This window comes from Vulpes lagopus, chromosome 5 (assembly GCF_018345385.1).
Source record: "Vulpes lagopus strain Blue_001 chromosome 5, ASM1834538v1, whole genome shotgun sequence".
Lineage (NCBI taxonomy): Eukaryota > Metazoa > Chordata > Mammalia > Carnivora > Canidae > Vulpes > Vulpes lagopus.
The window spans coordinates 118,004,719-118,025,891 of NC_054828.1; the positions used below are offsets into that span (position 1 = coordinate 118,004,719).

The 21,173-nt window shown below is 37.5% G+C and overlaps 1 protein-coding gene across 5 annotated transcripts in view; it reads left to right on the forward strand.

Moving 5' to 3' along the window:
- The window catches only part of LDAH (lipid droplet associated hydrolase), a 105,435-nt gene that overhangs the window by 35,350 nt on the left and 48,912 nt on the right, over window positions 1-21,173 (forward strand). For all 5 annotated transcript variants that reach the window (XM_041755618.1, XM_041755621.1, XM_041755620.1 and 2 more), the window contains exon 4: window positions 8,513-8,682. In XM_041755618.1, the coding sequence (XP_041611552.1) occupies window positions 8,513-8,682 (170 nt within the window). The remainder of the gene's footprint in view (window positions 1-8,512; window positions 8,683-21,173) is intronic.

Consider the following 21,173-nt stretch of genomic DNA (forward strand, 5'->3'; position numbering starts at 1 on the left):
ACACTACATGAGGTGATGGATATAATAATTTGATTGTGGTAATCATTTCACAATATATCTGTATATTAAATCATCACACAAAAACAATTATGTGGTATATCCTAACTATATACAGTTTTTATTTGTTAATCATATTTCAGTAAAGCAGAAAAAAATAATTATAGGAAATGGGTGATGGGTATGTGTGATTCTATTATATTATTCTCTTTACTTTTATGTTTGTTTGAAAGTTTCCACTACTGGGGGAAAAAAAATCTTTAAAGAAAGAAAAAGAATTATAGAATCTTAGAGCTAAAGGTATCCACAACAAATCCTACCTTGAACCCTTATTTTTCAAGGAAGGAAAGCCCAACAGGGCTAAATCACCTTCTGCTAGTGAGTGGCAAAACCTCCACAGGAAGCCTGCACTTTGAATATTTAGTTTAGTGTTACCTCCTCCTGTTGAGAGGTCATCTTAGCTGGCTAATGCAAAGTGCTAATGAGACTCCGTTTTCAGGTTTAGTTACTCCATGGGCTAATTCTCAGATTGGCCCTTCCATGATCACCAGTTATACCTGGTCTGTGACCCTCTTCCAGCTGTGGCTCATAGGGGAACAGGAGTAATGGGGTATAGAAAAAACAGCACAACTCATGGCAAATGTTGTATAAATACTTCAAAGTGGCTTTTTTCATAGTGTTTTTTCTCTGTGTTAATACACACACACACACGTGTGTGTGTCCCTCTATGAATTCAGTTCACTTGAGAGTCTTTAACACTCCGCTTAAAAACTAGGGTATACTTTGAAAGACAAGTAAATATTGATTACCTACCAGTGAAGGACTTTAAGAGCAGTAGTGAAGTAAAACTGAGTATACGGAGATTTTGCTTCCTTGGTTAAAAACATGTATTTCAACAGCCATCATATTGAAATGTGACTGATACTGCTACTGATAGTATGTAGCAGATACTTGCTCTGCTATGAAATATCTAAACAGTTACATCTTTCTTGTTCTAAGTTATTTCTGTATATAAGCCCAAAGAAAATTTTAGGTTCAGTATCATAGTTTTTCCTTTGTCAGGAAATTTATATGTTTGCTTAGAATGTGCTTTTGCAATCTTAGGTTGTGTTTGGAAAACAGAGGTGTTAGAATTCTTAGAAAACAGACTTGAGGAGTGCCTGCGTGGCTCAGTCATTTGGGTGTCCAACTCTTGATTTCAGCTGTGATCATGATCTCAGGGGTTGTGGGACTGGCCAGGTCTGTTCTGCGCTGGGTGTGGAGTCAGCTTGGGATTCTCTCTCTCCTTTCCCTTTGCCCCTCCCTCTGCACACGTGCACATGCTCTCTCACTCACTCTCTCAAATAAATAAATAAAATCATTTTGTTTGTTTGTTTGTTTGTTTGTTTTAAAGAAAAAAAAGAGAAAACAGACTTGATGGCCTGTTATCTTACCTCTGGCAAGAGAAGACATTAAGCCCAAAACAGAGGGAGCTAGGAAGTAGTGAAAATAACCTCAGGGTACTCAGTGAAGGATGGTACATCTTCTTTTGTGTAATGTAATGGTGATAAGGTGACAAGTCTAATTCCTACATTCTTAACCTGGGTGAGAAGCTATGTACTGAATTATCTAATGAGAGCAACGTTCAACCCCATTATCACAAGAAGCCCTTAAGTGAAGGCAAAATCAAGCATTTGAACAGGAAGAACAACATTGAAAGTTGAAAATAGACTAAAGGGGTAACCCTAAATCAAGGTTTCTCAAATTTTGACAGGCATCAGAGTCACCTGGAAGATTCATTAAAACACAGATGAGTGGGTGTCACCTCAAGTTGTTGATTCAGTAGATGTGGGGTGGATCTGATAATTTGCATTTTTAACAAGTTCCCCTGGTAATGTTGATGTTGTTAGTCCTAGGACCACATTTTCAGAACCACTACGTAGCTCTTGAGGAAAACCAGTAAAATTATCTGTGTGTGGCTGAATTTCTGGGAAATGTCTTTGGTTCTCATTTTGTTTGTTTGTTTGCTTTTTAAGATTTATTTATTCATGGGGTGGGGGGCAGAGACACAGGCAGAGAGAGAAGCAGGCTACTCGCAGGGAGCCCGATGTGGGACTCAGTCCCCAGCCCGGCATCATGCTCTGAGCCAAAGGCAGACACTCAACTGCTGAGCCACCCAGGTGGCCCTGATTCTCATTTTATTTTTTTATTTTTTTTTCACTTTATTTTTTTAAAGATTTATTTATTTATTTATTCAGAGAGAGAGAGAGAGAGAGAGAGGCAGAGGGAGAAGCGGGCTCCATGCAGGAAGCCCGATGTGGGACTCGATCCCAGGTCTCCAGGATCACACCCTGGACTGAAGGCGGCGCTAAACCGCTGTGCCACCGGGGCTGTCCTGATTCTCATTTTAAATTGACATCTTATTTTTTATAACTTTGAATATGCTTATTGCTTAGGCTACCTGTGCACTGTTGAGTTAATAACTTAGTAATTGGAGCCTGGTTCCTTTGCTACCTAATGAGAACAGTGCCATCTAGAGGCATTAGCCCAAAGGGCCACCAGAGGGCCAAAGGAAGCTATGGTTTTCTAGAGAGGGTACATGAGTGGCTCATCATCATCAAGGATTTATTGACAACCTACTAGATGATTATGTGTCGTACTGCCGGAAATCTACAAAGAAATAGAGATTCCAGTCTCCGCCTTTCAGGTTGGTGACTTTCTATCTGTATTCTGAGGAGCCCAAACGTTCTAAGATGGGCAAGTGGGACTCTAGGCCCCACTAGCATCCCATCCAGCCAGAACAGTTCTGCTTTCATCTGTTTTACATATTAAAGGTTATGTTTGCAAATGCATGCTATGCTAGGTTGCTTTGGGTAGGCAGGGTAGATAGATTATTCATCATCCAAGATCATTGCCCTAAAGAACAGGTTTTTTGACATGCAAAATATGATGTGAAAATATATAATCATTGAGAGAGAGGACATAAGCTATAACCACCCATCAAATGTTGAAAGTATGTTTTGCTTCATATTAGCACATGTTAAAATTATGAACAGTTGGAAATAATATTCTAGTTGCGCCACATTATCACAACCATAAATTGAGTATAATTGGGAGCACAGATGTTCACCAATGTCAGGAGGGGGTGATTCAAGACCAAAAAAAGTGTGAAAAGAAAATGTGAGGAATTAGAAGTATAAACTCCTTCTGGCTTTGATTTACTATAGAGTCAGCTTACTTGACGGCAGATTCATTATCAACTATTTTAAGTCATTTGTTCAAAAAGTGTAACATAAAAACTAGAAATCACAGTGATTTAGTTTCAGCTGATAAAACACTACCTAAAAAAGTTACACAATCTTTCAACTGATGATGAATTTGGGTCATGCTTATCCAAAGAAACAGTAAACCACTCCCATTCCAGTATTCAAACACAAGGAAAGAGAGAAAAACAGTAGAGTTTTGTCTCTTGCCAGGACCACGATTGGCAGAGGAGCATGGAGGCAGAATGGAATGGCTAGAAAAGCCCAAGGCAGGCACAGTCAAGTCTGGGGGACTCATAGTCACTGACAGTAAACAAGGCTCTCAGTAGGTGGGAAGAAACAGGAAAAAAAACAAAGGGTGGAGCAAGAAAAGAAGTTAAGAATCCCACAAATTGTTAGAGTCTCGGGGAAGACAGAAGCAAAGAAGTACAACAAGACTAGGGAAAGTAGTACTGAAGTCAGTGTCCTATTACACAGGCCAGGTCACTGCCCCTTTCTTCATGGGCCTTAGCTTCTTCCCGCTGCTCACAACAGTGGAGCCCAGACTCCCTGGTGATGTTCAGTGTCCTCCTTGATCAAGTGGCAGCCTTCCTTTCCGACCTCATTTGTTCCACCTCCCTATAAACCACAAACAGCCACAGAACTCATCATTGTCCAAAATTACACCTCACACTTTTATGTCTTTGGCTTTTGTTATTTGCTAAGTCAATAAACATTATGTTCTCCTTGCTGAATCAATCTGTCTCTCTCTCTCTTTCTCTCTCTTGGTCTCTCATTTCCCATATTTTCCCCTACTAAAATCCTTAGCAGAGCACTGGGTTTTATCAGGTGAAAAGCATAATTTGATGACCCCAGTTTTTAACCATGTATTTGGAGAATAATAATAATAAATTATTTTATAAGACGTGTTTGGGGCTTAAAAGATTTTATTTATTTGATAGCAGTTTTAAATAGGATGCCTACCTACCTTAGCCTGTGTTCCATGCCTTAAAATTAGCTAGCAGACTTGCACCAATGTTTAGATGCAACGAGTTTACAGAAATATTTAGGGGGCCAGGGACAGTCAAGGCCTAAACTATGAGAATGTGCTTTCACATCAGCTTAGTAAACTCAGGGTACAGTCATGAAAGGAAGACCTTTGGATCAGTGAATTACATACGCATGAAGAATTAGGGAGAGTTCTCATCTACCGTTTCACTGATGTTTTGCATAAACTTAGATAAAGTCCCTTGGGCCTTTTGTATTCCACTGAGAGTAATGGAGAAATGAATGGTAATTTCCCCTATAAAACTGATGTAGGTAGGAAAGTCATGTCAAAGCATTCTTAATTAAAATGTTTTCTTTTATTTTGAGAAAAAAAAATTAAGTATGAAAAAGTACAAACAATAGTGTAAGTCCAAGATTCTGTTCCTCGATTTTCTCTCAATAGTTATCACTTTGCCATATTTGCCATAATTGCTTTAATATTTTCTGTTAATAAATAAAAACAATTCAGAAGCTCCATTTTTTAAAATTTATCTTTATTGGTACTTTTTTAGGGAAGGGGGGAAGGGGCAGAGGGAGAAAAAGAAGGCTCCACACCCAGCAAGGAGCCCGATGTGGGGCTCAATCTCACAACCCTGAGGTAATGACCTGAGTTGAAATCAGTTGGTCCTAGCAGAAGGCTCATGTAGCACTAATCTCCAATTTTGTTAGTTCTATGGTCATAGATGACTTGTAAATAAATACTGCTTAAACGACAATATATAGTAAGACTTATGCATTTATATCCATTATGTACCTAGACATACATATATGTTATGTATGTATTATTAAATTTAGGCCATATGTTTCCATTCAAATATGTAAAGTTACACATTTATAGTAATGTGAATTAGTAAAGAATATTTTCTAGATATTTATCTTGTTTTATTTGAAGAAGGGCACAGTAGTTTTCATGAATCCAAAGGGGTATTACCTTTCAGTTGTTCTAAACGCAATTAAAATGGTTTAATAAATTAAATTAAAATCCGTATTTTAAATGCAATAAAAATTTGTTCTTTTCTCGAGGAAATGCTTTAGATAAACTTATTTCAGTGTTTTATAATTGTGTTTTTATCTATTTGTTTGTTTTTATTAGATTGTAAACTCCTTGAAGATAAGGGGAGTATACTGTATTTATATCTGTATTTTCAAAGTCACCATGGGCTGGGCATTTAGTCACTGTTTTCTGTCAGAGTGGTCAATTCACTTAGCATGAAATGGAATGAAATACTAGTTATCAGATACCTGTGTCCTGAAGCTCTAAGGGATACATATCATTTTGATCCAAAAGTGGCAAAATTTTAATAACTGAATCAATTGAACAACTAAATAAAGAGTAAATGTGAAGTACTAATATTACTTAATTTCTCTATGAACTCTGTAGGAACAGATTATATGTACCTTTTGAAATAAACTCCAGACTCAATATATGAGCTATAAAGTAAATTCCATAGAAATGGGTCTAAGAAATAGGGTCAGGTTCTAAAAATTGTCAGTATTATATTTAAGACCATATCTTGATAGATATTATGTTCCAAACATATTTAGTGGATTGTAAATTGTAGTACATGGTACATTTTTCTACAGAAAAAAAAATGGCTTAGGTAATTTCCGTATTATTATTTTGATTTTGGTACAATTGAATATAATTATTTTACTATATTTTATAGAAAGTGATAATGATTTCTGGCCTTTTTTTCAGAGTATATTAAAATAATAATCAGCATGAAAAACAGTGAAATATATAATCCTTTAACCTTTAGTTTTTGCTAGTAAAATAATGTCCAGATAGCACATTTAAGTTTGCTATCATTATTATTTCTAGAAAGTATTTTCTTCTCCTTTAACCTCATTACTATAGCAGACATTAATAAGTAATGTGTTTACCTTGGAAATCTACTCAGCAGTTCCCAGAGGTAAAGCTAGATTTACTTCTGAAATATTCATTTGATTAATCTTTTGAATTATAGTGTTCATTAAAGTTCATCTGAAATATAATCTTTTAGAACCTTATTTCTGGTGTCAGTGAAGTTTTAAAATGTTTTACTGCATTTAGCTCATTTTCTTTCTCTTTGCGCTATCCAAGTAAATGTTCTTGGTATATATTCCAGGGAGGACTTAAATGATGGGAATTGGAATGATAGCAACCATAACTTTCACTTCTCTTATAGTTTATGCCAAACACTTGTTCTATGTGCTTTAAAAATATTATGCTTACACTCTTAGGAGGCTAGAATTATTATCTCTGTTGTAGATAAGAGGACACTGAGGCCAGGTTAAAAGATTTGCCTTAGCCACCAAGTTAATAAGGTGCTCAGCTGGGAGTTAGACTCAGATTTATTTTGTCTCCAACACCCATGATATTACTATACCATGCTGTCCCAATGAAAGGAAGATTTTGACAGTTTCAAACATTATATATTTTGAAAAATAAAAAATTGGGTTTGCAGGTCTTATAGATGTTTGTTTTGGAGTATGTAAGAATAATATGATCACTTCTGGGTGGAGGGATCAAATCAGTTAAATTGAGAGGGGAACATAAAGTACTCAAATGTAATATTCAATGAACATTTTTAATTTGGAGCTATCAGGGGCCCTACCAAAGTCAGACTTCCAGATTTTCTCTCTTCCCCATTCTGTTTTATGCTGAACTTCCCTGATTCGAGGCTGACCTAGAAGAAGGATTAGGGCAGAGCACATTTTACCTGAGAGATTAGTAATACTATGGAAAAAAGGAAACTAATAAACCTCATTGACTCAGTAAAAAAGGTCTTCCATAACTGTATGGAAACATACAGGGGGACAAAGATAAGCAAGACATAAATTGTAACATAGGAAAAAATTAGGAGTAGTGTGGTGAGATAAACATGGGATATTGGGGAACCAGAAAGGAAGGCTACTTTACTTCTCACCCACTGAATCCTAAAATGGCTTCTTGGAGGAGATAACACTTGTTTGGAGTTTGAAGGATGAAGAGGAGTTAGCCAGATTAACAAGGGTTGCTGAGCACTGAAGGGAATGGAAACAGCATGTACAGAGAAAACTGAAGAGCAGTCCTTCGCAGTGAGTTCTGGGTACCTGTCAAATGAGCCACAGTGTGGCTCATTACAGTTCACATTAGTAACTTGTAGGAATCGAAGGCAAGAAATTTAATATGCTAGTGATTCAAATTTTAATAAACAATTTACCACCTTGTGATATTTTGAAATATTACAGGTGCATAGGGAAGACCTATTGAAATTTCCCATATTTATAGAATACCAGAGCTTAGCAGCATCCTCAGAGACTCTCCAGTGAGTTCATTTTTTTTTTACTCCACATTAAGATTTACTGTGTGCTAGCCACAGAGGAAAGGGTGAATCTTGCCTCCTAGGAGCTCACAGCCCATGAGAGGAAATAAACAGACAATTATACAAGTATGATAAAGTGCTCTAATAAGAGTGGAGAGGACTGGTTAAGCACAAAGGAAGGCTCATTCATTTTTCTTGGAGATTAGCTAGATAAAGTTTTAATTAGCTCTTGAAGATTCCAGAAGACAGTTCATTTGTGAAAGGAAGAAAGGATATTTCAGGTTAAGACTGCTGGTTAAAAGGAACAATTTGCAACATTTTTCCTTAAGCCTTTCTGTCTAAATTCTTCAACAGATTATCTAAAATAATGAAGCAGTGTCATGGGTTTTCGTAGTTTTCTATTAATAATATAAACTAGCCTAACCAGCGGTTCTCAGTGTGTGGTCTTGGGACCAGCAATATCAACATCTCCTGGAAACTTAGAAACAGAAATTCTCAGCTCCCAGCCCAGACCTACTGAATCACAGAATTTGAAGGTAGAGTCCAGCAATTACTGCTTTCCTAAATCCTGCAGAGGGTTCTGATACATGATCAAGTTTGAGAGGTAGTGGCCTAAGCTAACTATAGTTCACGGACTAGTTGAAAGTTCATGAGCTCTGAGGACAGACCTGGGTTTGAATCTTACCTTTTTCACTTCATAGATGTGTGATTTTCAGTCTATATCACCTAATGTCTGTAAGCTTTGGGGTTTTCATCTATAAAAAGAAAATAAATACTACCTTTCCAGGGTAAGACTTGTTGATATAATTTGAGTAAAGTGTATAACACTGTAACTAGCACATTGTAGGCTTTAAATAAGTCATAACTAGTACTGTTGTTGGCTATTTTTTTAGGTATTTTTCCCAGTGAGTTTATTATTTTCCTCATTAAGTGAAAATATACGCATATTTTTGCTTTTAGATTCAAATGCTCAAGAAATTAATGACATCTATGGACTACAAGGTCAAGTGGAACACAAGCTAGCTTTCCTGAGAACTCATGTGCCAAAGGAAATAAAACTTGTGGTCATTGGCCATTCAATAGGCTGCCATTTTTCTCTTGAGATTTTGAAGCTTGCCCCTGAACTCCCAGTAAGTATGCCTCAGGAAGTGACTGTAAGTGCTAGATTATGCACTTGCGCAAATTCTCCTCAGCTTTCCTTCCCTCTTTTGTCTCTTGTTTAATGATAAACAGAACAGAGAGGGGGATATTTGGTGGCTGCCTTATCTTTATCTATTACTGTGGGCCTATGTGCATGTATGTTCATGCTGTTTCCATGTGTTTCAAAAAATAATAAGGAGATAGAAATTTTCCAGATGAATGCTATTTAATCTAGGGTTATATGAAATTCTGAAGTTGCATATAACTTCTCATTTATAAAGGCATATTTAAGAGTAGTCATTACCTAAGACCTAGAGAAGAATCTGATTGTGACAGTATTTTGCAAATGTTCACACCTCCTTTCAAAAGGAAGATAATTTATTATCATTGTCGTCATCATGATCATCAGTAAGCAAACAGCTGTCCTTATGGAATACCAGATCTTTATTTAATTATAAGCCTGGATACTTCTCCATTCTATAGGTTGGCAACCTTTTTGAAGCATTCATTCATTCACAAATGACTGGGTGCCACTGGGTGTCAGATATTAAGTAAAATACTGGAGACACAAAGCCCTATTTAAAGTGCCCGAGAAAGCTAGTGAGCTAGAAGGGACTTCAAAACAAAAGAGAAACTCATACTCTCACTTACATGTACAATTGAAAGGATCTACTGAATGGATGCAATACACAACATAAATTATTTCTTTATTCAACAAACATATATTAAACACTGGCCATGTGTGAGGCCCTGAGCTGTGTTTTGAGGACATCCAGGTGACTAAGACAGTCTTTGAGATAAGAGCGTCCAAAGTCTAATGGAAGAGACACACTAACCCATAGGTCTGATAACTACTGAGTGTAGGAGTATGAGGGAATGCTATTTAACCTTGTAGAGTGAATGTAAGATAGAAGTGATTCCTTCCTAGAATCTCTGTGTCCTCGGATTTTGACTCTTCTCATTCCATATGATAAAAATCTCAAGGAGTTTCAAAGCTCACTGGAAATTTTCTTCTGTTTGTACCAGCTTGACACACTTATGTCTCACTCATAATTGCCCTTAGGAAATGTACAACTATAGCGTCCCTGGTTATAGTTTTTAATGCCAAATGGATGGGCATTAAGGAGGGCACATGACATAATGAGCACTGGGTGCTATATGCAACTGACGAATTATTGAAAACTACATCTGAAACTAATGATGTACTATATGTTGACAAATTTAAGTTAAAAAAAATTAAGGTTGTTAATTTTTGCTTATTGGGTGTAAGAAAGTGTATTTTCTATTTCTAAGTGCAATTTCGATAAATTCAGGATTGCTTTCCATTCACTGTGTTATTGTTTCTACTCTTTTTTCCACAGAAAAGTATTTTAATTGGAAAGGAGACTTTATTTTTGTTTTTAGCATTTTGCATGGCTTTTGATCTCTTTTGTGTCTTCCAAATCTCTTCTAGTACTGTGTGATGAAGTTACCTTCTTTACAGTGCCCAGCCCTGCCACTCAGTGGTTCTGTTTGTAAGTTGCTAAAAGCCCTGGCTCTAGAGCTAAGACACCTAGGTTCAAATTCCTGCTGTCATAGTTTGTGTGACCTGGGACAAGTTATTGAGTATCTCAATACCTCTGTTTCCTCATCTGTGAAATGGGGATAATGATATGTCCCCCAAAGAGAGAATTAAGTATGGTGCCTCAACCTTAGAAGTCCCCTAATAGGTTCTAGCTGTAATTGTGACAGTGGAATCATTGGCTCAGTCACTAGGTTAAGTACTGTATTAGTTATCTACAGCTGTGTAACAAATTACCCCAAAATCAAATAGAGTAAAACCATGCACATTTATTCTCTTAGAGTTTTGTGGGTCTGGGATCTAGCCACAACTTAGCTGGGTCCTCTGCTTCGGGGTCTCTCATAAGACTACATGCAATTGAGGTATCTTCCAGGGCTGCAGTCTCATCTGAAATTTTGAATTGAGAAGGATGTGCTGCTAAGCTCACTTACATGGTCATTGGCAGGACTCCATTCCTTGAGGGTCGTTGGACTGAGAGCCTTGGTCCATCACTGGCACTTGGGTGAGGGCATCCTCAGTTCCTTAACATGTGGGTCATCTTTCTAACTTGCCTCATTAGAGGAAGTATGGTAGAAGAGCCAGAGAAAGTCTGCTGGCAGATGGAAGTCACAAACTATAGCCTAATTACAGAAATCATGTCCCATTACTCTTATGGTATTCCATCTGTTAGAAGTAAGGCCCTAGGTCCAGCCCCCACAAGAGGAGCAGATTACACTGCAGCATGAACATTAGAAAGTAAGGATCATGTCAGTAGCTGCCTACCCCACCACCGCTACAGTGAGTATTTTACTTGTGTCATGTACAGTCAAGCATATAGATACGTAGATAACATATAAATTAAAATACTGAGTTTATTTCCCAGTATAGCAAGTGAGCTGGTCTTGCCAAAGAAAATGCAGCAAACTGATATGAAATACAATTTGGGGTTATTAGTTATCTCGGGTGTTTTAAAAACCTTAAAAAAAGGAATTTTTTTTTTTTAAGAAAAGAGTTCTTGCATGTTTGAAATAATAATAGCATTACTATTTGTGATGGTTAATTTTATATGTCAATTGGACCCAGCTAAGGGACGGCCAAAGAGCTGGTAAAACATTTCTCAGTCTGTCTTTGAGGATGCTTCCAGAAGAGATTAGCTTTTGAATCAGTACACCAAGCAAAGATTTGCTCTCACCATTGTCAGCAGGTATCTTCCAATCCATTGAGGTCCCAAATAAAATAAAACTCAGAAAATGGGGGTTCTTTCTCTCTCTCTTCTTGAGCAGAGACGTCCATCTTTTCCTGCCCTTTGACATTGGATCTCCGGGTTTGCTGGCCTTCGACTCCAGGATTTACAAGATCAACTCCTCTGGCTCTCAGGCCTTCAAACTCAGACTGAATCATAACACTATCTTTCCTGCTTCCCATCTTGCAAATGGCATATTGTGGGACTTTTTGGCCTCTATAATCATGGCAGCCAATTCCTATAATAAATCTCCTTTCATATACATGCATACATATAAATCCTGTTGGTTCTTTTTCTCTGCAGAACCCTGACAAATACACTATTCTGTAAACATAAAGAAGAAAATGCTCATTTCTGAGTCCTTCACAGTCTGTTAACTTAATCACTGATCTGTCTTTTTGGTTTTTGGTTGCTTCACATCGATTCTGCATGTAATGTATAGTTTCTCTTCTACATTCATGAGAACAGTTGTTCAGCACATTTGTTTTGAACCCATCTCTCCTTTTTGGCGTGCACTCACATGTCTGTTGGGAAAGAAGTACAATGCTTCTCAAGGTGAATGCAGCTTCTTATAGCTCCTTTAGCTCTAGAGCTTTCTAATTATTGTTCTCCTTCCAGGTGTTCTTGCCCTTGCAGGAACGGTGGTGAAAAGGGGAAAGGGAAATGAAACATGAGCGTAACGTAGTCTGTTTGTGGAGGCATAACTCATACTGTGATTATAGAGTTTTCAGAGAGACATGTGAAACCGTGTCTTCTTAAAAAGGGTGTTTTCTAGAAAATAACGCATGCAATAAATTGTCCATAAAGGTCACCCAGGGAGAAGGGTGAACATCTGTATGATTTTTTTTTATTATTCAAAAGCTTCATCTGGCTTCAATTAACTGCATTGTTGAAGCCCTCCCCACCCCACCCCCCCGCCTCTTTAAACACCTGGCCCAGTTAATATCGGTGGTGTGATCCCTGCTGAAGTGTTGAAATTTCAGTGTCTCTGCGCTACCCTAAGACGGCACAGTGCCTGCATGCCTGAAGTTAGCATGACACGCTCCATTTAAGATGCATTTGACAATCAAATAAGTTTGTATAAGCCAGAGTGTTGCAATCCCTAATCATTTTGCCAAAAATAAGTTAGCTGTTATGTTTTATAACATATGAAGTGTGATAATAAGAAACTTGTGTTTCCATCTCTTCTGTTATTTTTACTGGAATATTTGACTCCCATAAGATTTTGAAGACATATGTGTAGTTTAGTAGCTGGTTTATTTGGTTTTATTTTGGTTCAGTTCTTTACAATATTTTTATAACTAATTATAGGAAACTTTGGTCTTAAAATTGTTTTAAAATACTTATTGCACACTTTAGACATATTATCTGACCTTTATTTTAATATACTAAAGAAATGGCTCTTTTAAAAATCTGGTATTGAAATTTTTTTGTTTCTTTAAGCAAAATTTGGTACATAGAATTAGAGAAATCATTCTATATTTTAACAAGTAATGCCCAAAATAAAGAATTTAAAAAGAAGCCTGAGAAAATATATAATTGGAAGACTGTTAAATAGTAGCTGTCATGACTTGTAATAACAAACATAGTTTTAGACTCATAGGCTCTTAGAGCTGAGATGGACTTTAGAAACAGTCTCATCCTATCTTTCATTTCATGGATGGGAGCTGAGAGCAAAGTCCCTTGCCAGGATGCAGCCTCAGCTCTGTCTTAACCCAGGGGTAGGATACAGTTATATTAGCTGTGGGTATAACGAGAGTCTAAGAAGATATTTGATGACTCTTTCAAACTTCGGGTGACAGCAGAGCCTACATATAGCACTGTATACTCCTGGATACAACGAGCTTCCTGCGGTCCATGATGTTGCAGCTCAAGAAGCTGGAGACCCCCATGAATGCTGCTTTAGCAATTTGGGGCTGGAGGTCAAGTAACTGGAACAAAAAAGTAGTAGTTTCATCCATCCTATTTAGAATCTTATTTTCAGCATTAGTCCTCTGTATGTTAAAAATGTGCCATCTGGTTTTGCCAATAGATTGCGTCAAATTCAAGGTTGGAAGTTGAAAGACCTTGATTCTCAAGTGGATTCTGCACTGAGTTGTGAGGTGAACCTCAAGTAATTTTACTTTTATTTTCCTCTAAGTATTTATATAGCATTTTATGAAAACACTTCATTCCCTTCCAGGGATAACAGATCCTTCAAAAACTTAATTTTTTATATCATTTGGCCTTTCTTGGGGAAAATGCACAATAACATAGAGCTTCCTTTGTCTGTCTGGTTGGCAAAACTATCTTCTCTCTAAATGAAATTTCCAGATTACTTAAACTCTCTTTTCTAAGCACCAGACTCTTTTATCCAGTTGAATAAAAATTTGTCTAAAATATATTATTTACTTATCTATCTTCTTCAACAATGCATATTGATTATGGAGGAATTAGTGATTCAAGGACGTCGTTTTGATAATGATATTATACTACAGTGAAATACGATTAAAGAGATTTTGCCTATGTCCTGAAACTTCTTAAATGATAGTGCTTAAAAAAAATTGCCTGTTTATTTTATAGTTTCTCTGTCTTCTTCCTCAGTGTTAGGTTCTACTTCTCTTCCCTACTTACAATTGGTTACTGTAATTTGAGCCTAGTAGAGACGACAAATAATCATGTTAGAATTTTGTCTTGAGTAAGAATGAACAGGTCTTAAAATGCATATGCAAGAGTAAAATTGATGATATTAAATATGTGGATTTTGTTATTGCTCAGAGCTTTTTCTTTGTTTATTTCTTCTGGGTCCCCAGTAGTGTTTAGATACTCAAAATTTGAGAGGCTTAAAACACACTGCAAGTATAGCTGAGAATTTTGGACACTTTTTACTGAAAGAGTTAAAATAGCATGTTAGATCATGCGTGTTGATTTAGGAGTACATCTTGTCTACAGTAGGGAAAAAAATAAAGTCAAATATTCTGCAAACAATGACTGTAGTGCCCCAACACTCTTCGGATGAACCTTCATGTCTGAAGTGAAAGCTAGATATCTTTGTGATAAGCATTCATATAACATCACTGCATTGTGTTCAACAGTCAAGATAAACTGGAGGGAGGGGAAAGAATAAGAGCTCATTCATATATCAAAATAACTGTTGTCAGAGTCCTGTCCCTAGATTAACTGAGGAAAGTAACATAAGGCTCTGAATATTTTGAAGAAAGAGATGGCTCCTAACTGGGAAGATCAGAAAAAGATGAAGAGCTGGTATTCGAGCAGAGGAAGACTGAGTCAGTACTTAGAAATGTTTAGAAGTAGTGGGTTTGATGTTTTGGTGGTAAGGAGTTGTTATATATTCTAAGCAGTGGGAACAGTATAAAAAAATAGTTTTTATCATTGGACACATGAAGAAGAGCAGTGAGTGGTCTGATTTGGATGCAGCCTAGTATGCATGTAGCGAGCAGTGGGATGGAGAGCCTAGGGTAATAGAAGTGGGGACTAGGAGGTTAGGACTCTATTTCCTGGACAGTAAGGAGCCACTGAGGGATCTGTGATAATAATAGTCCTGAATCAGATATATTAATCTCTCAGCAAAAAGGAGAGTGAATTGGGGAGAGAGTATAGAATAAGAAGCTAAAAACCCAGTGATAGGCAAGTTATTACTAGTTCTGATTAGAAATACTAAAGACTATATTTGGAATTTGCCAAGGGAAATTGTTAAGAGAGAAAAAAAACTGGTCATATATGTATATTATGAGAATGACTTTATCTGATAGAAAGGAAGATGAAGAAGAAGCAAAAGGTATAGTAAGTTTCTAAACTAATGACTGCATTAGTCCATTAGTGGATTCTGAAGTCACCTCAGTGGGTTGCAAGCAGTGGCTCAGTCAAGATAGGGTAGACTGTGCTACACTACAGTAACACAGTGTCAGTAGCTTTTAACAACAAAGATTTATTTACTGCTCATAATACAAATCTTTTGAGGGCTGGCTGCCCCATGCAGCATGTTCTCATCATGCACTCCTACTCCAGAATCCAGATTGATGGAGTAGCTTCTATCTGGCATATTCCAGTCTCATGGCAAAAGATAAAAAGGAAATAACAAACCACTGCATTTTAAAACCTCTGCCTGGAGGTGACATTTGTCAGTCTTCACACAGCATTGCACAGAATAAGTTCTATGACCAAGTCTGCCATCAAGGAGGCTGCAAAGTGTAATCCTCCTCAGAGCAGCGAAGTATATGTTTGTGAACAATAAAATAGCATTTCTAAAAATATAATAGAGTAAAATAGAATAGAGAATATTAGAGTTGATTTAATTGTACACTTCTGTTTCACTTCTTATGGGCTTTGTTGATATCCTAGATTACAATGTAGAGTATATATCTTACTTTAGATCAGGGTTAAAAAGAAAAAAAAATGAAAGCCATTACCCTAAATTAGAGTGTACCACATGCTAAGAGAAAGGAGAAGATCAAGAAAGAGGTAAATGTGTGGTGATTAAAGATGGCCACAGGTTCTTTACCATTCTTGGAATGGAATTCCATTTGAATGGAATACCATTCATTCATGGAATAGTCTCTTTCCTTTCTCTTTTGAATCTGGGTTGGGCATGTGACTTTCACAGTGGGATACAGTGGTAGTGATGTTAATTTCAAGCCTTTGGAAACTAGGAGCTTCTATTTCTTCCATCTTAGAAGCCAGCTGCCATATGCAAAGTCCAACTACCTGAGACTACCATGCTGTGAAAGAGCCCAAACTGGCCACATAGGATCATGAGGCACCAGACATGAGTGAAACCTTCTTGAACCTTTAAGCCTGTTCCATCTGCTACTGAATGCAACCCAGGGAGTGACCCCAGCCAGTGACACATGGAGCAGAAGTCCAGCTGAGTCCTGTTTGAATTCCTGACCTCACAGATTTTAAGAAAGAATAACCGTTGTGGTCTTATATAGCCGTAGATAAGTGAAACAGGGTAACAGTTGAATTCAAAGAGAACTTAAAGCTTCTGGTATTGGTAATCAGAAGGTCAGTAGTGACTCGGAAGAGCACATTTGTAATGAAATAGTGGGAGAAGGGGGTCGCAGGCAGTTAGGTGGTAAATGAATAATGTTCTAGGAACTAGGGGTAGCAGGGGAATGGGAGTATGAAAGGAAATAGATGATTCTGGAGACACAGTGCACAGAAGTGACACACTTGTGTCCCTGTGAGCCAGGAGTGACCCCTGCTACATGAAAACCACAGGGGTCAGTCAGTCAACAGCTAGCTACTCTGCTTGGTGAAAGACTCTCTTTCAGAAAACAATAAATTCCCCCTACTCTGAGGAAGGCTCTTATTGACTATGATGAGATGCGACTTTGCGAATCACTTATGCATTTACTTAAATACATATGTTTATCTGTTTGTGTGTGTGCACACACATTATCTTTTCTAATTACCCAGGAGACTACCTTGCTGAAAGCTGAACACATGGAAAGTTTCAACTTTGCGACTTCAGCCATGTTTTAGTCATCTGCATATTTTTTTTAAAATCCTAAAATTGCTTTCAAAGTGGAAAAATTGTGTGGGCTTTTTTCATCTTTTCATAACTCAAAAACTATTTAATATATTTTTCTCAAACTTTGCAAAAAAAAAATCACCTTTGGGCTGAAACCAAGCATGGAAAATTTCACCACAAAGGGCTAATTTTTTGGAGAGCTGCAAGAAAGTGAAAACAGGGGTTTATAATAAAACATTCTTCATGCATGTTAATCCTTAGTACTTTATCTAATGCATTTCATCTGAGTGTTTCTGAGCACTTTTCAGATTTAAATATTGAACCATTTTAGTATTGGTATGTCCAGGATACAGTCAGACATGGAAAATTTCCCCCATCTTCTCACAGGTCCACATGAATTGAGAGTTAGCAAGATATGTTTAGAGGGACAAGTTGGGCAAGTGAAGTGAAGTGGCCATGAGGCAGAGAAACCTTACATACTGCCCGCACACATGTTAGCACCACGTCTTCTTGGCTTGGGAATAGTTGTGTGTAGAATAGTAGATGACATTAGGCACTCATTCAGATAGTGAAGCCAGCATTTCTCAGTGAAGCATCAGCATTACTTGAGGTCTTGTTAGAAACATAAATGATCTATAATTCTCCTTTTTGGTGGGGTCTCTGACTGGATGATGGGCACTGAGGGGGGCACTTGATGGGATAAGCACTAGGTGTTATACTATATGTTGGCAAATCGAACTTCAATTAAAAAATTTAGGAAAAAGGAAAAAAAAAAAACGTAAATGATTGGGCCCCACTCACACCTACTGAATCTGAAACTTTGAGGCTGGGACCCAGCTATTCATGGTCTTACAAGTAACGCAGATGATTCTGACATATGCTCCAGGTCGGGAGCCGCCAACCTAGGCTTTCCAAAATCTGGAAACATGGTGTATGGAGATGCCGTGGACAATTAAATCTGTCCTTGGTCTTTCAGGAACCTGTCAGCTCTGTCTTCTCATGTCATGCCCTGGAAGCAGGAGGAATGCTAATCAGCTTCTCTGAAGGAAAGTTCTTTTTGTCTCTATTTCATATATCCTAGCTCTCTTTGCCTATGATCTGATCCACAAGCACCGTGACCCTCTTGAGTAAAGGTGCTGATACCAGATTACTCAGGGAAACAATGCTACCAAGAAGTATTTTCTCATTTCCTTGAGTTATCAGGGTCACACCTGGAGTGGGCCCATGCATGTCACTTTCATTTCTTTGCAGTCTTAAGTTCCAAGATTTAAGTGGCAAGGTAGCAGAAGTCTTTCAGTGGAAGCTGACTGAGCCCTGCTCTCCTGTGTGCAAGTTCTCAAACTTTTGTTTTGCACTGGCCCTCTGCATTCCAGAAAACCCTAGTGTCTATGTCACTGTGTCTCTAACCACAGAAGTAGCTGTATTTGTGGAATTATATCAAATTCTGAATATATTTTCCTGGTGATGGAAGTCATCAGTTTATTGTATGTGGGCCTTTAGCTAATCACCCAGTGCCCCAGCTTGTTAGAATGGGAAATTCAGACATAGCCTGGGAGAGGTGTTTAAGCAGTTTAAAGCTATATTCAGTTACAACCCATCTCAGTGAAGCATGAATACAGCTACCTAAGCTTATATAGCTGGAAAGGAAAAAGAGGCTCATTTTTAAATTGCTCATTTCAAATTTTTATCATGAAAAACTTCAAACAAAAATAAAAATAATTAATTTTTAATTATTATTAGTAATGAATCTCCAGAACCCATTATCCAGATTAGTATAGCTACTAATATTTTGTTATCTTAATTTTTTCTAAAATACTTTCAGTTGAATGGTAGCCCTCATGGTATTTGACCCATAAATAATTTATTATGCATCATTAATAAAGGACCTTTTCTTTTACAACTACTATGTCATTATCACACCTAACAAAATTAATGATAATTCTTTGATATCATCTAATATAACCCATATTCAGAGTTCCTTTGTCCCCAAAATGTGTCTTTACAGTGGGTTTGCAAGATCTTTCTTAAGTTTAAAAGTTTTCTTTCCAATTATAAAAGTTCATATATTTTTAAGTTTTAAGAAGGTAGGGGAAAAAAGTAAAAAAAAAAATATGTGACTCTGAAGGTTGGTATAGTGTCCAGAGAGACTTAACATATGAAATGTACCATAAATTTCTTTCATAAGTCAACAAGTAGCTTTTTACAACTGAATGTGAAATTGCTTAAAGAAAAGTATGGCTAGATCATAATGTTATGCAGGTCTTTTTAAACTGAGCTAATTTGTCCCTTGGGTTTCCATGCTTAGCCCATAGGATAATCCAGCACACCCTGTCAATTTGGTTTTTATTTAATAAGAAAACACTGAAACTTTGAACTATTTTTTGCATTGTTGTTTATTAGGATGTAAAATTTTACATAAGATACTTAGCTCTCTTGTAGATACTCAGAGTGATTGAAAATTAAACTATGAACTATTTTTGCTGTGACAATTATTATATCACTGTAGCAATAACTTGTAGGGTCTTAATCCTCGCAGAAACTCTTTGACAGGCTCCTTTTCCCATTTTCTACATGAGGAAACCAAGACCTAGGGATAAAAGTAGATAGCTGGTAAGTGCCTGTGCTAGGATTTGAACCCATGTGTGTTTGACTCCAAAGTTCATGCTCCTACCACCCACTAAGCTAAAAGGTTAGCTTCTTATTATAGAGAATTTGTAGAAATCCATGAAAAGAACAGCAGTTCTCCAGTAAAGAAAGGCACAGAGGACATGAGCAGTTAATTCACTGAAGAAGAGCTAGCTAATAAAATCTATCCAAAAATATGTACCTAGCACAATGCATGATACAGTCCTTAATAAATTAATATATGGTAGTACTTGATAATGTCTGCTTATTGAGTATGTAGTAGCAATTAATAATGCTTGACAGACCTCAGCAGTAATCAAAATGAGCTGCTACTATTGCAGTATTTAAAAGAAAAAGTTTAGTGTTGTGTGTGTATATACTTCTGGATACACTTTTAGAAAGTCTGAACAGTTAAAAACCATGTGGCTTATGATTGTGATCTCTGGGGTTAGAGGTAAGGGTATATTGGAGGTAGAGACTCTATATTGTTTCTGCTATTTTACAATGACTGTGTGTTATCAGAAAAAAGATCAGTGTCATGGTTTCTCTGTAGGAAAACCCATTCCTAAGACCAGTAGTGGCACCAGGTAGGTAGCAGCATTTTCAGCAGTAGCAGTGATCCTCACCTCTTACCTTATCTTACCCACTCTTCCTCCTCTACTCAGTTAGATAGGCTTTTGTCCTTCCTTGCAATTTTTTATTAACCTGCTTCTCCTTACTCCTAGAATAATTTGGATTGTTGATAGGTATATCTTTTGAGGTCTCTTCATGATTATATTTGAATGTGATTTTAAAAAACAAACTGGAGGTTGGGATTAGCATAATCATTCATCATACTGCTAGAGTGAAGCGGGTTCTTTTTTTAAAAAAGGTTCTAGGGATCCCTGGGTGGCGCAGTGGTTTGGCGCCTGCCTTTGGCCCAGGGCGCGATCCTGGAGACCTGGGATCGAATCCCACGTGGGGCTCCCGGTGCATGGAGCCTGCTTCTCCCTCTGCCTGTGTCTCTGCCTCTCTCTCTCTCTCTCTCTCTCTCTCTCTCTCTCTCTCTCTCTCTGTGACTATCATAAATAAATTTAAAAAATTAAAAAAAAATTAAAAATAAAAAAGGTTCTAGTACGGCCATATCAAATCTCACCAGACCATGAAGTTCATAGTGACTAGGACTCTAAGAGGCTCTGGGGTATGAGTAAGTGCCCATGCTAAGGCAGAGGTGTCTCCTTTGTGGATGCAGATCTGAGAAATAGAGCTCATACTTTGCTACAATTAGACTTCATTATGCCAGTGAACTGGGTGTTCACAGAAGAACAGATTCATAGAGCCTTAGTGGATGGAGCATAGAATAGAAAAGAGGTAGCAGGGATCCCTGGGTGGCTCAGCGGTTGAGCATCTGCCTTTGGCCCAGGGCATGATCTTGGAGTCCTGGGATCAAGTCCCACGCCAGGCTCCCTGCATGGAGCCTGCTTCTCCCTCTGCCTGTGTCTCTGCCTCTCTCTCTCTCTCTCTCTCTCTCTCTCTCTCTCTGTCTCTTATAAATAAATAAAATAAAATCTTTAAAAAAAAAAAAAAAGGAAAAGGAAAGAGGTAGCATGCAAGAATATAA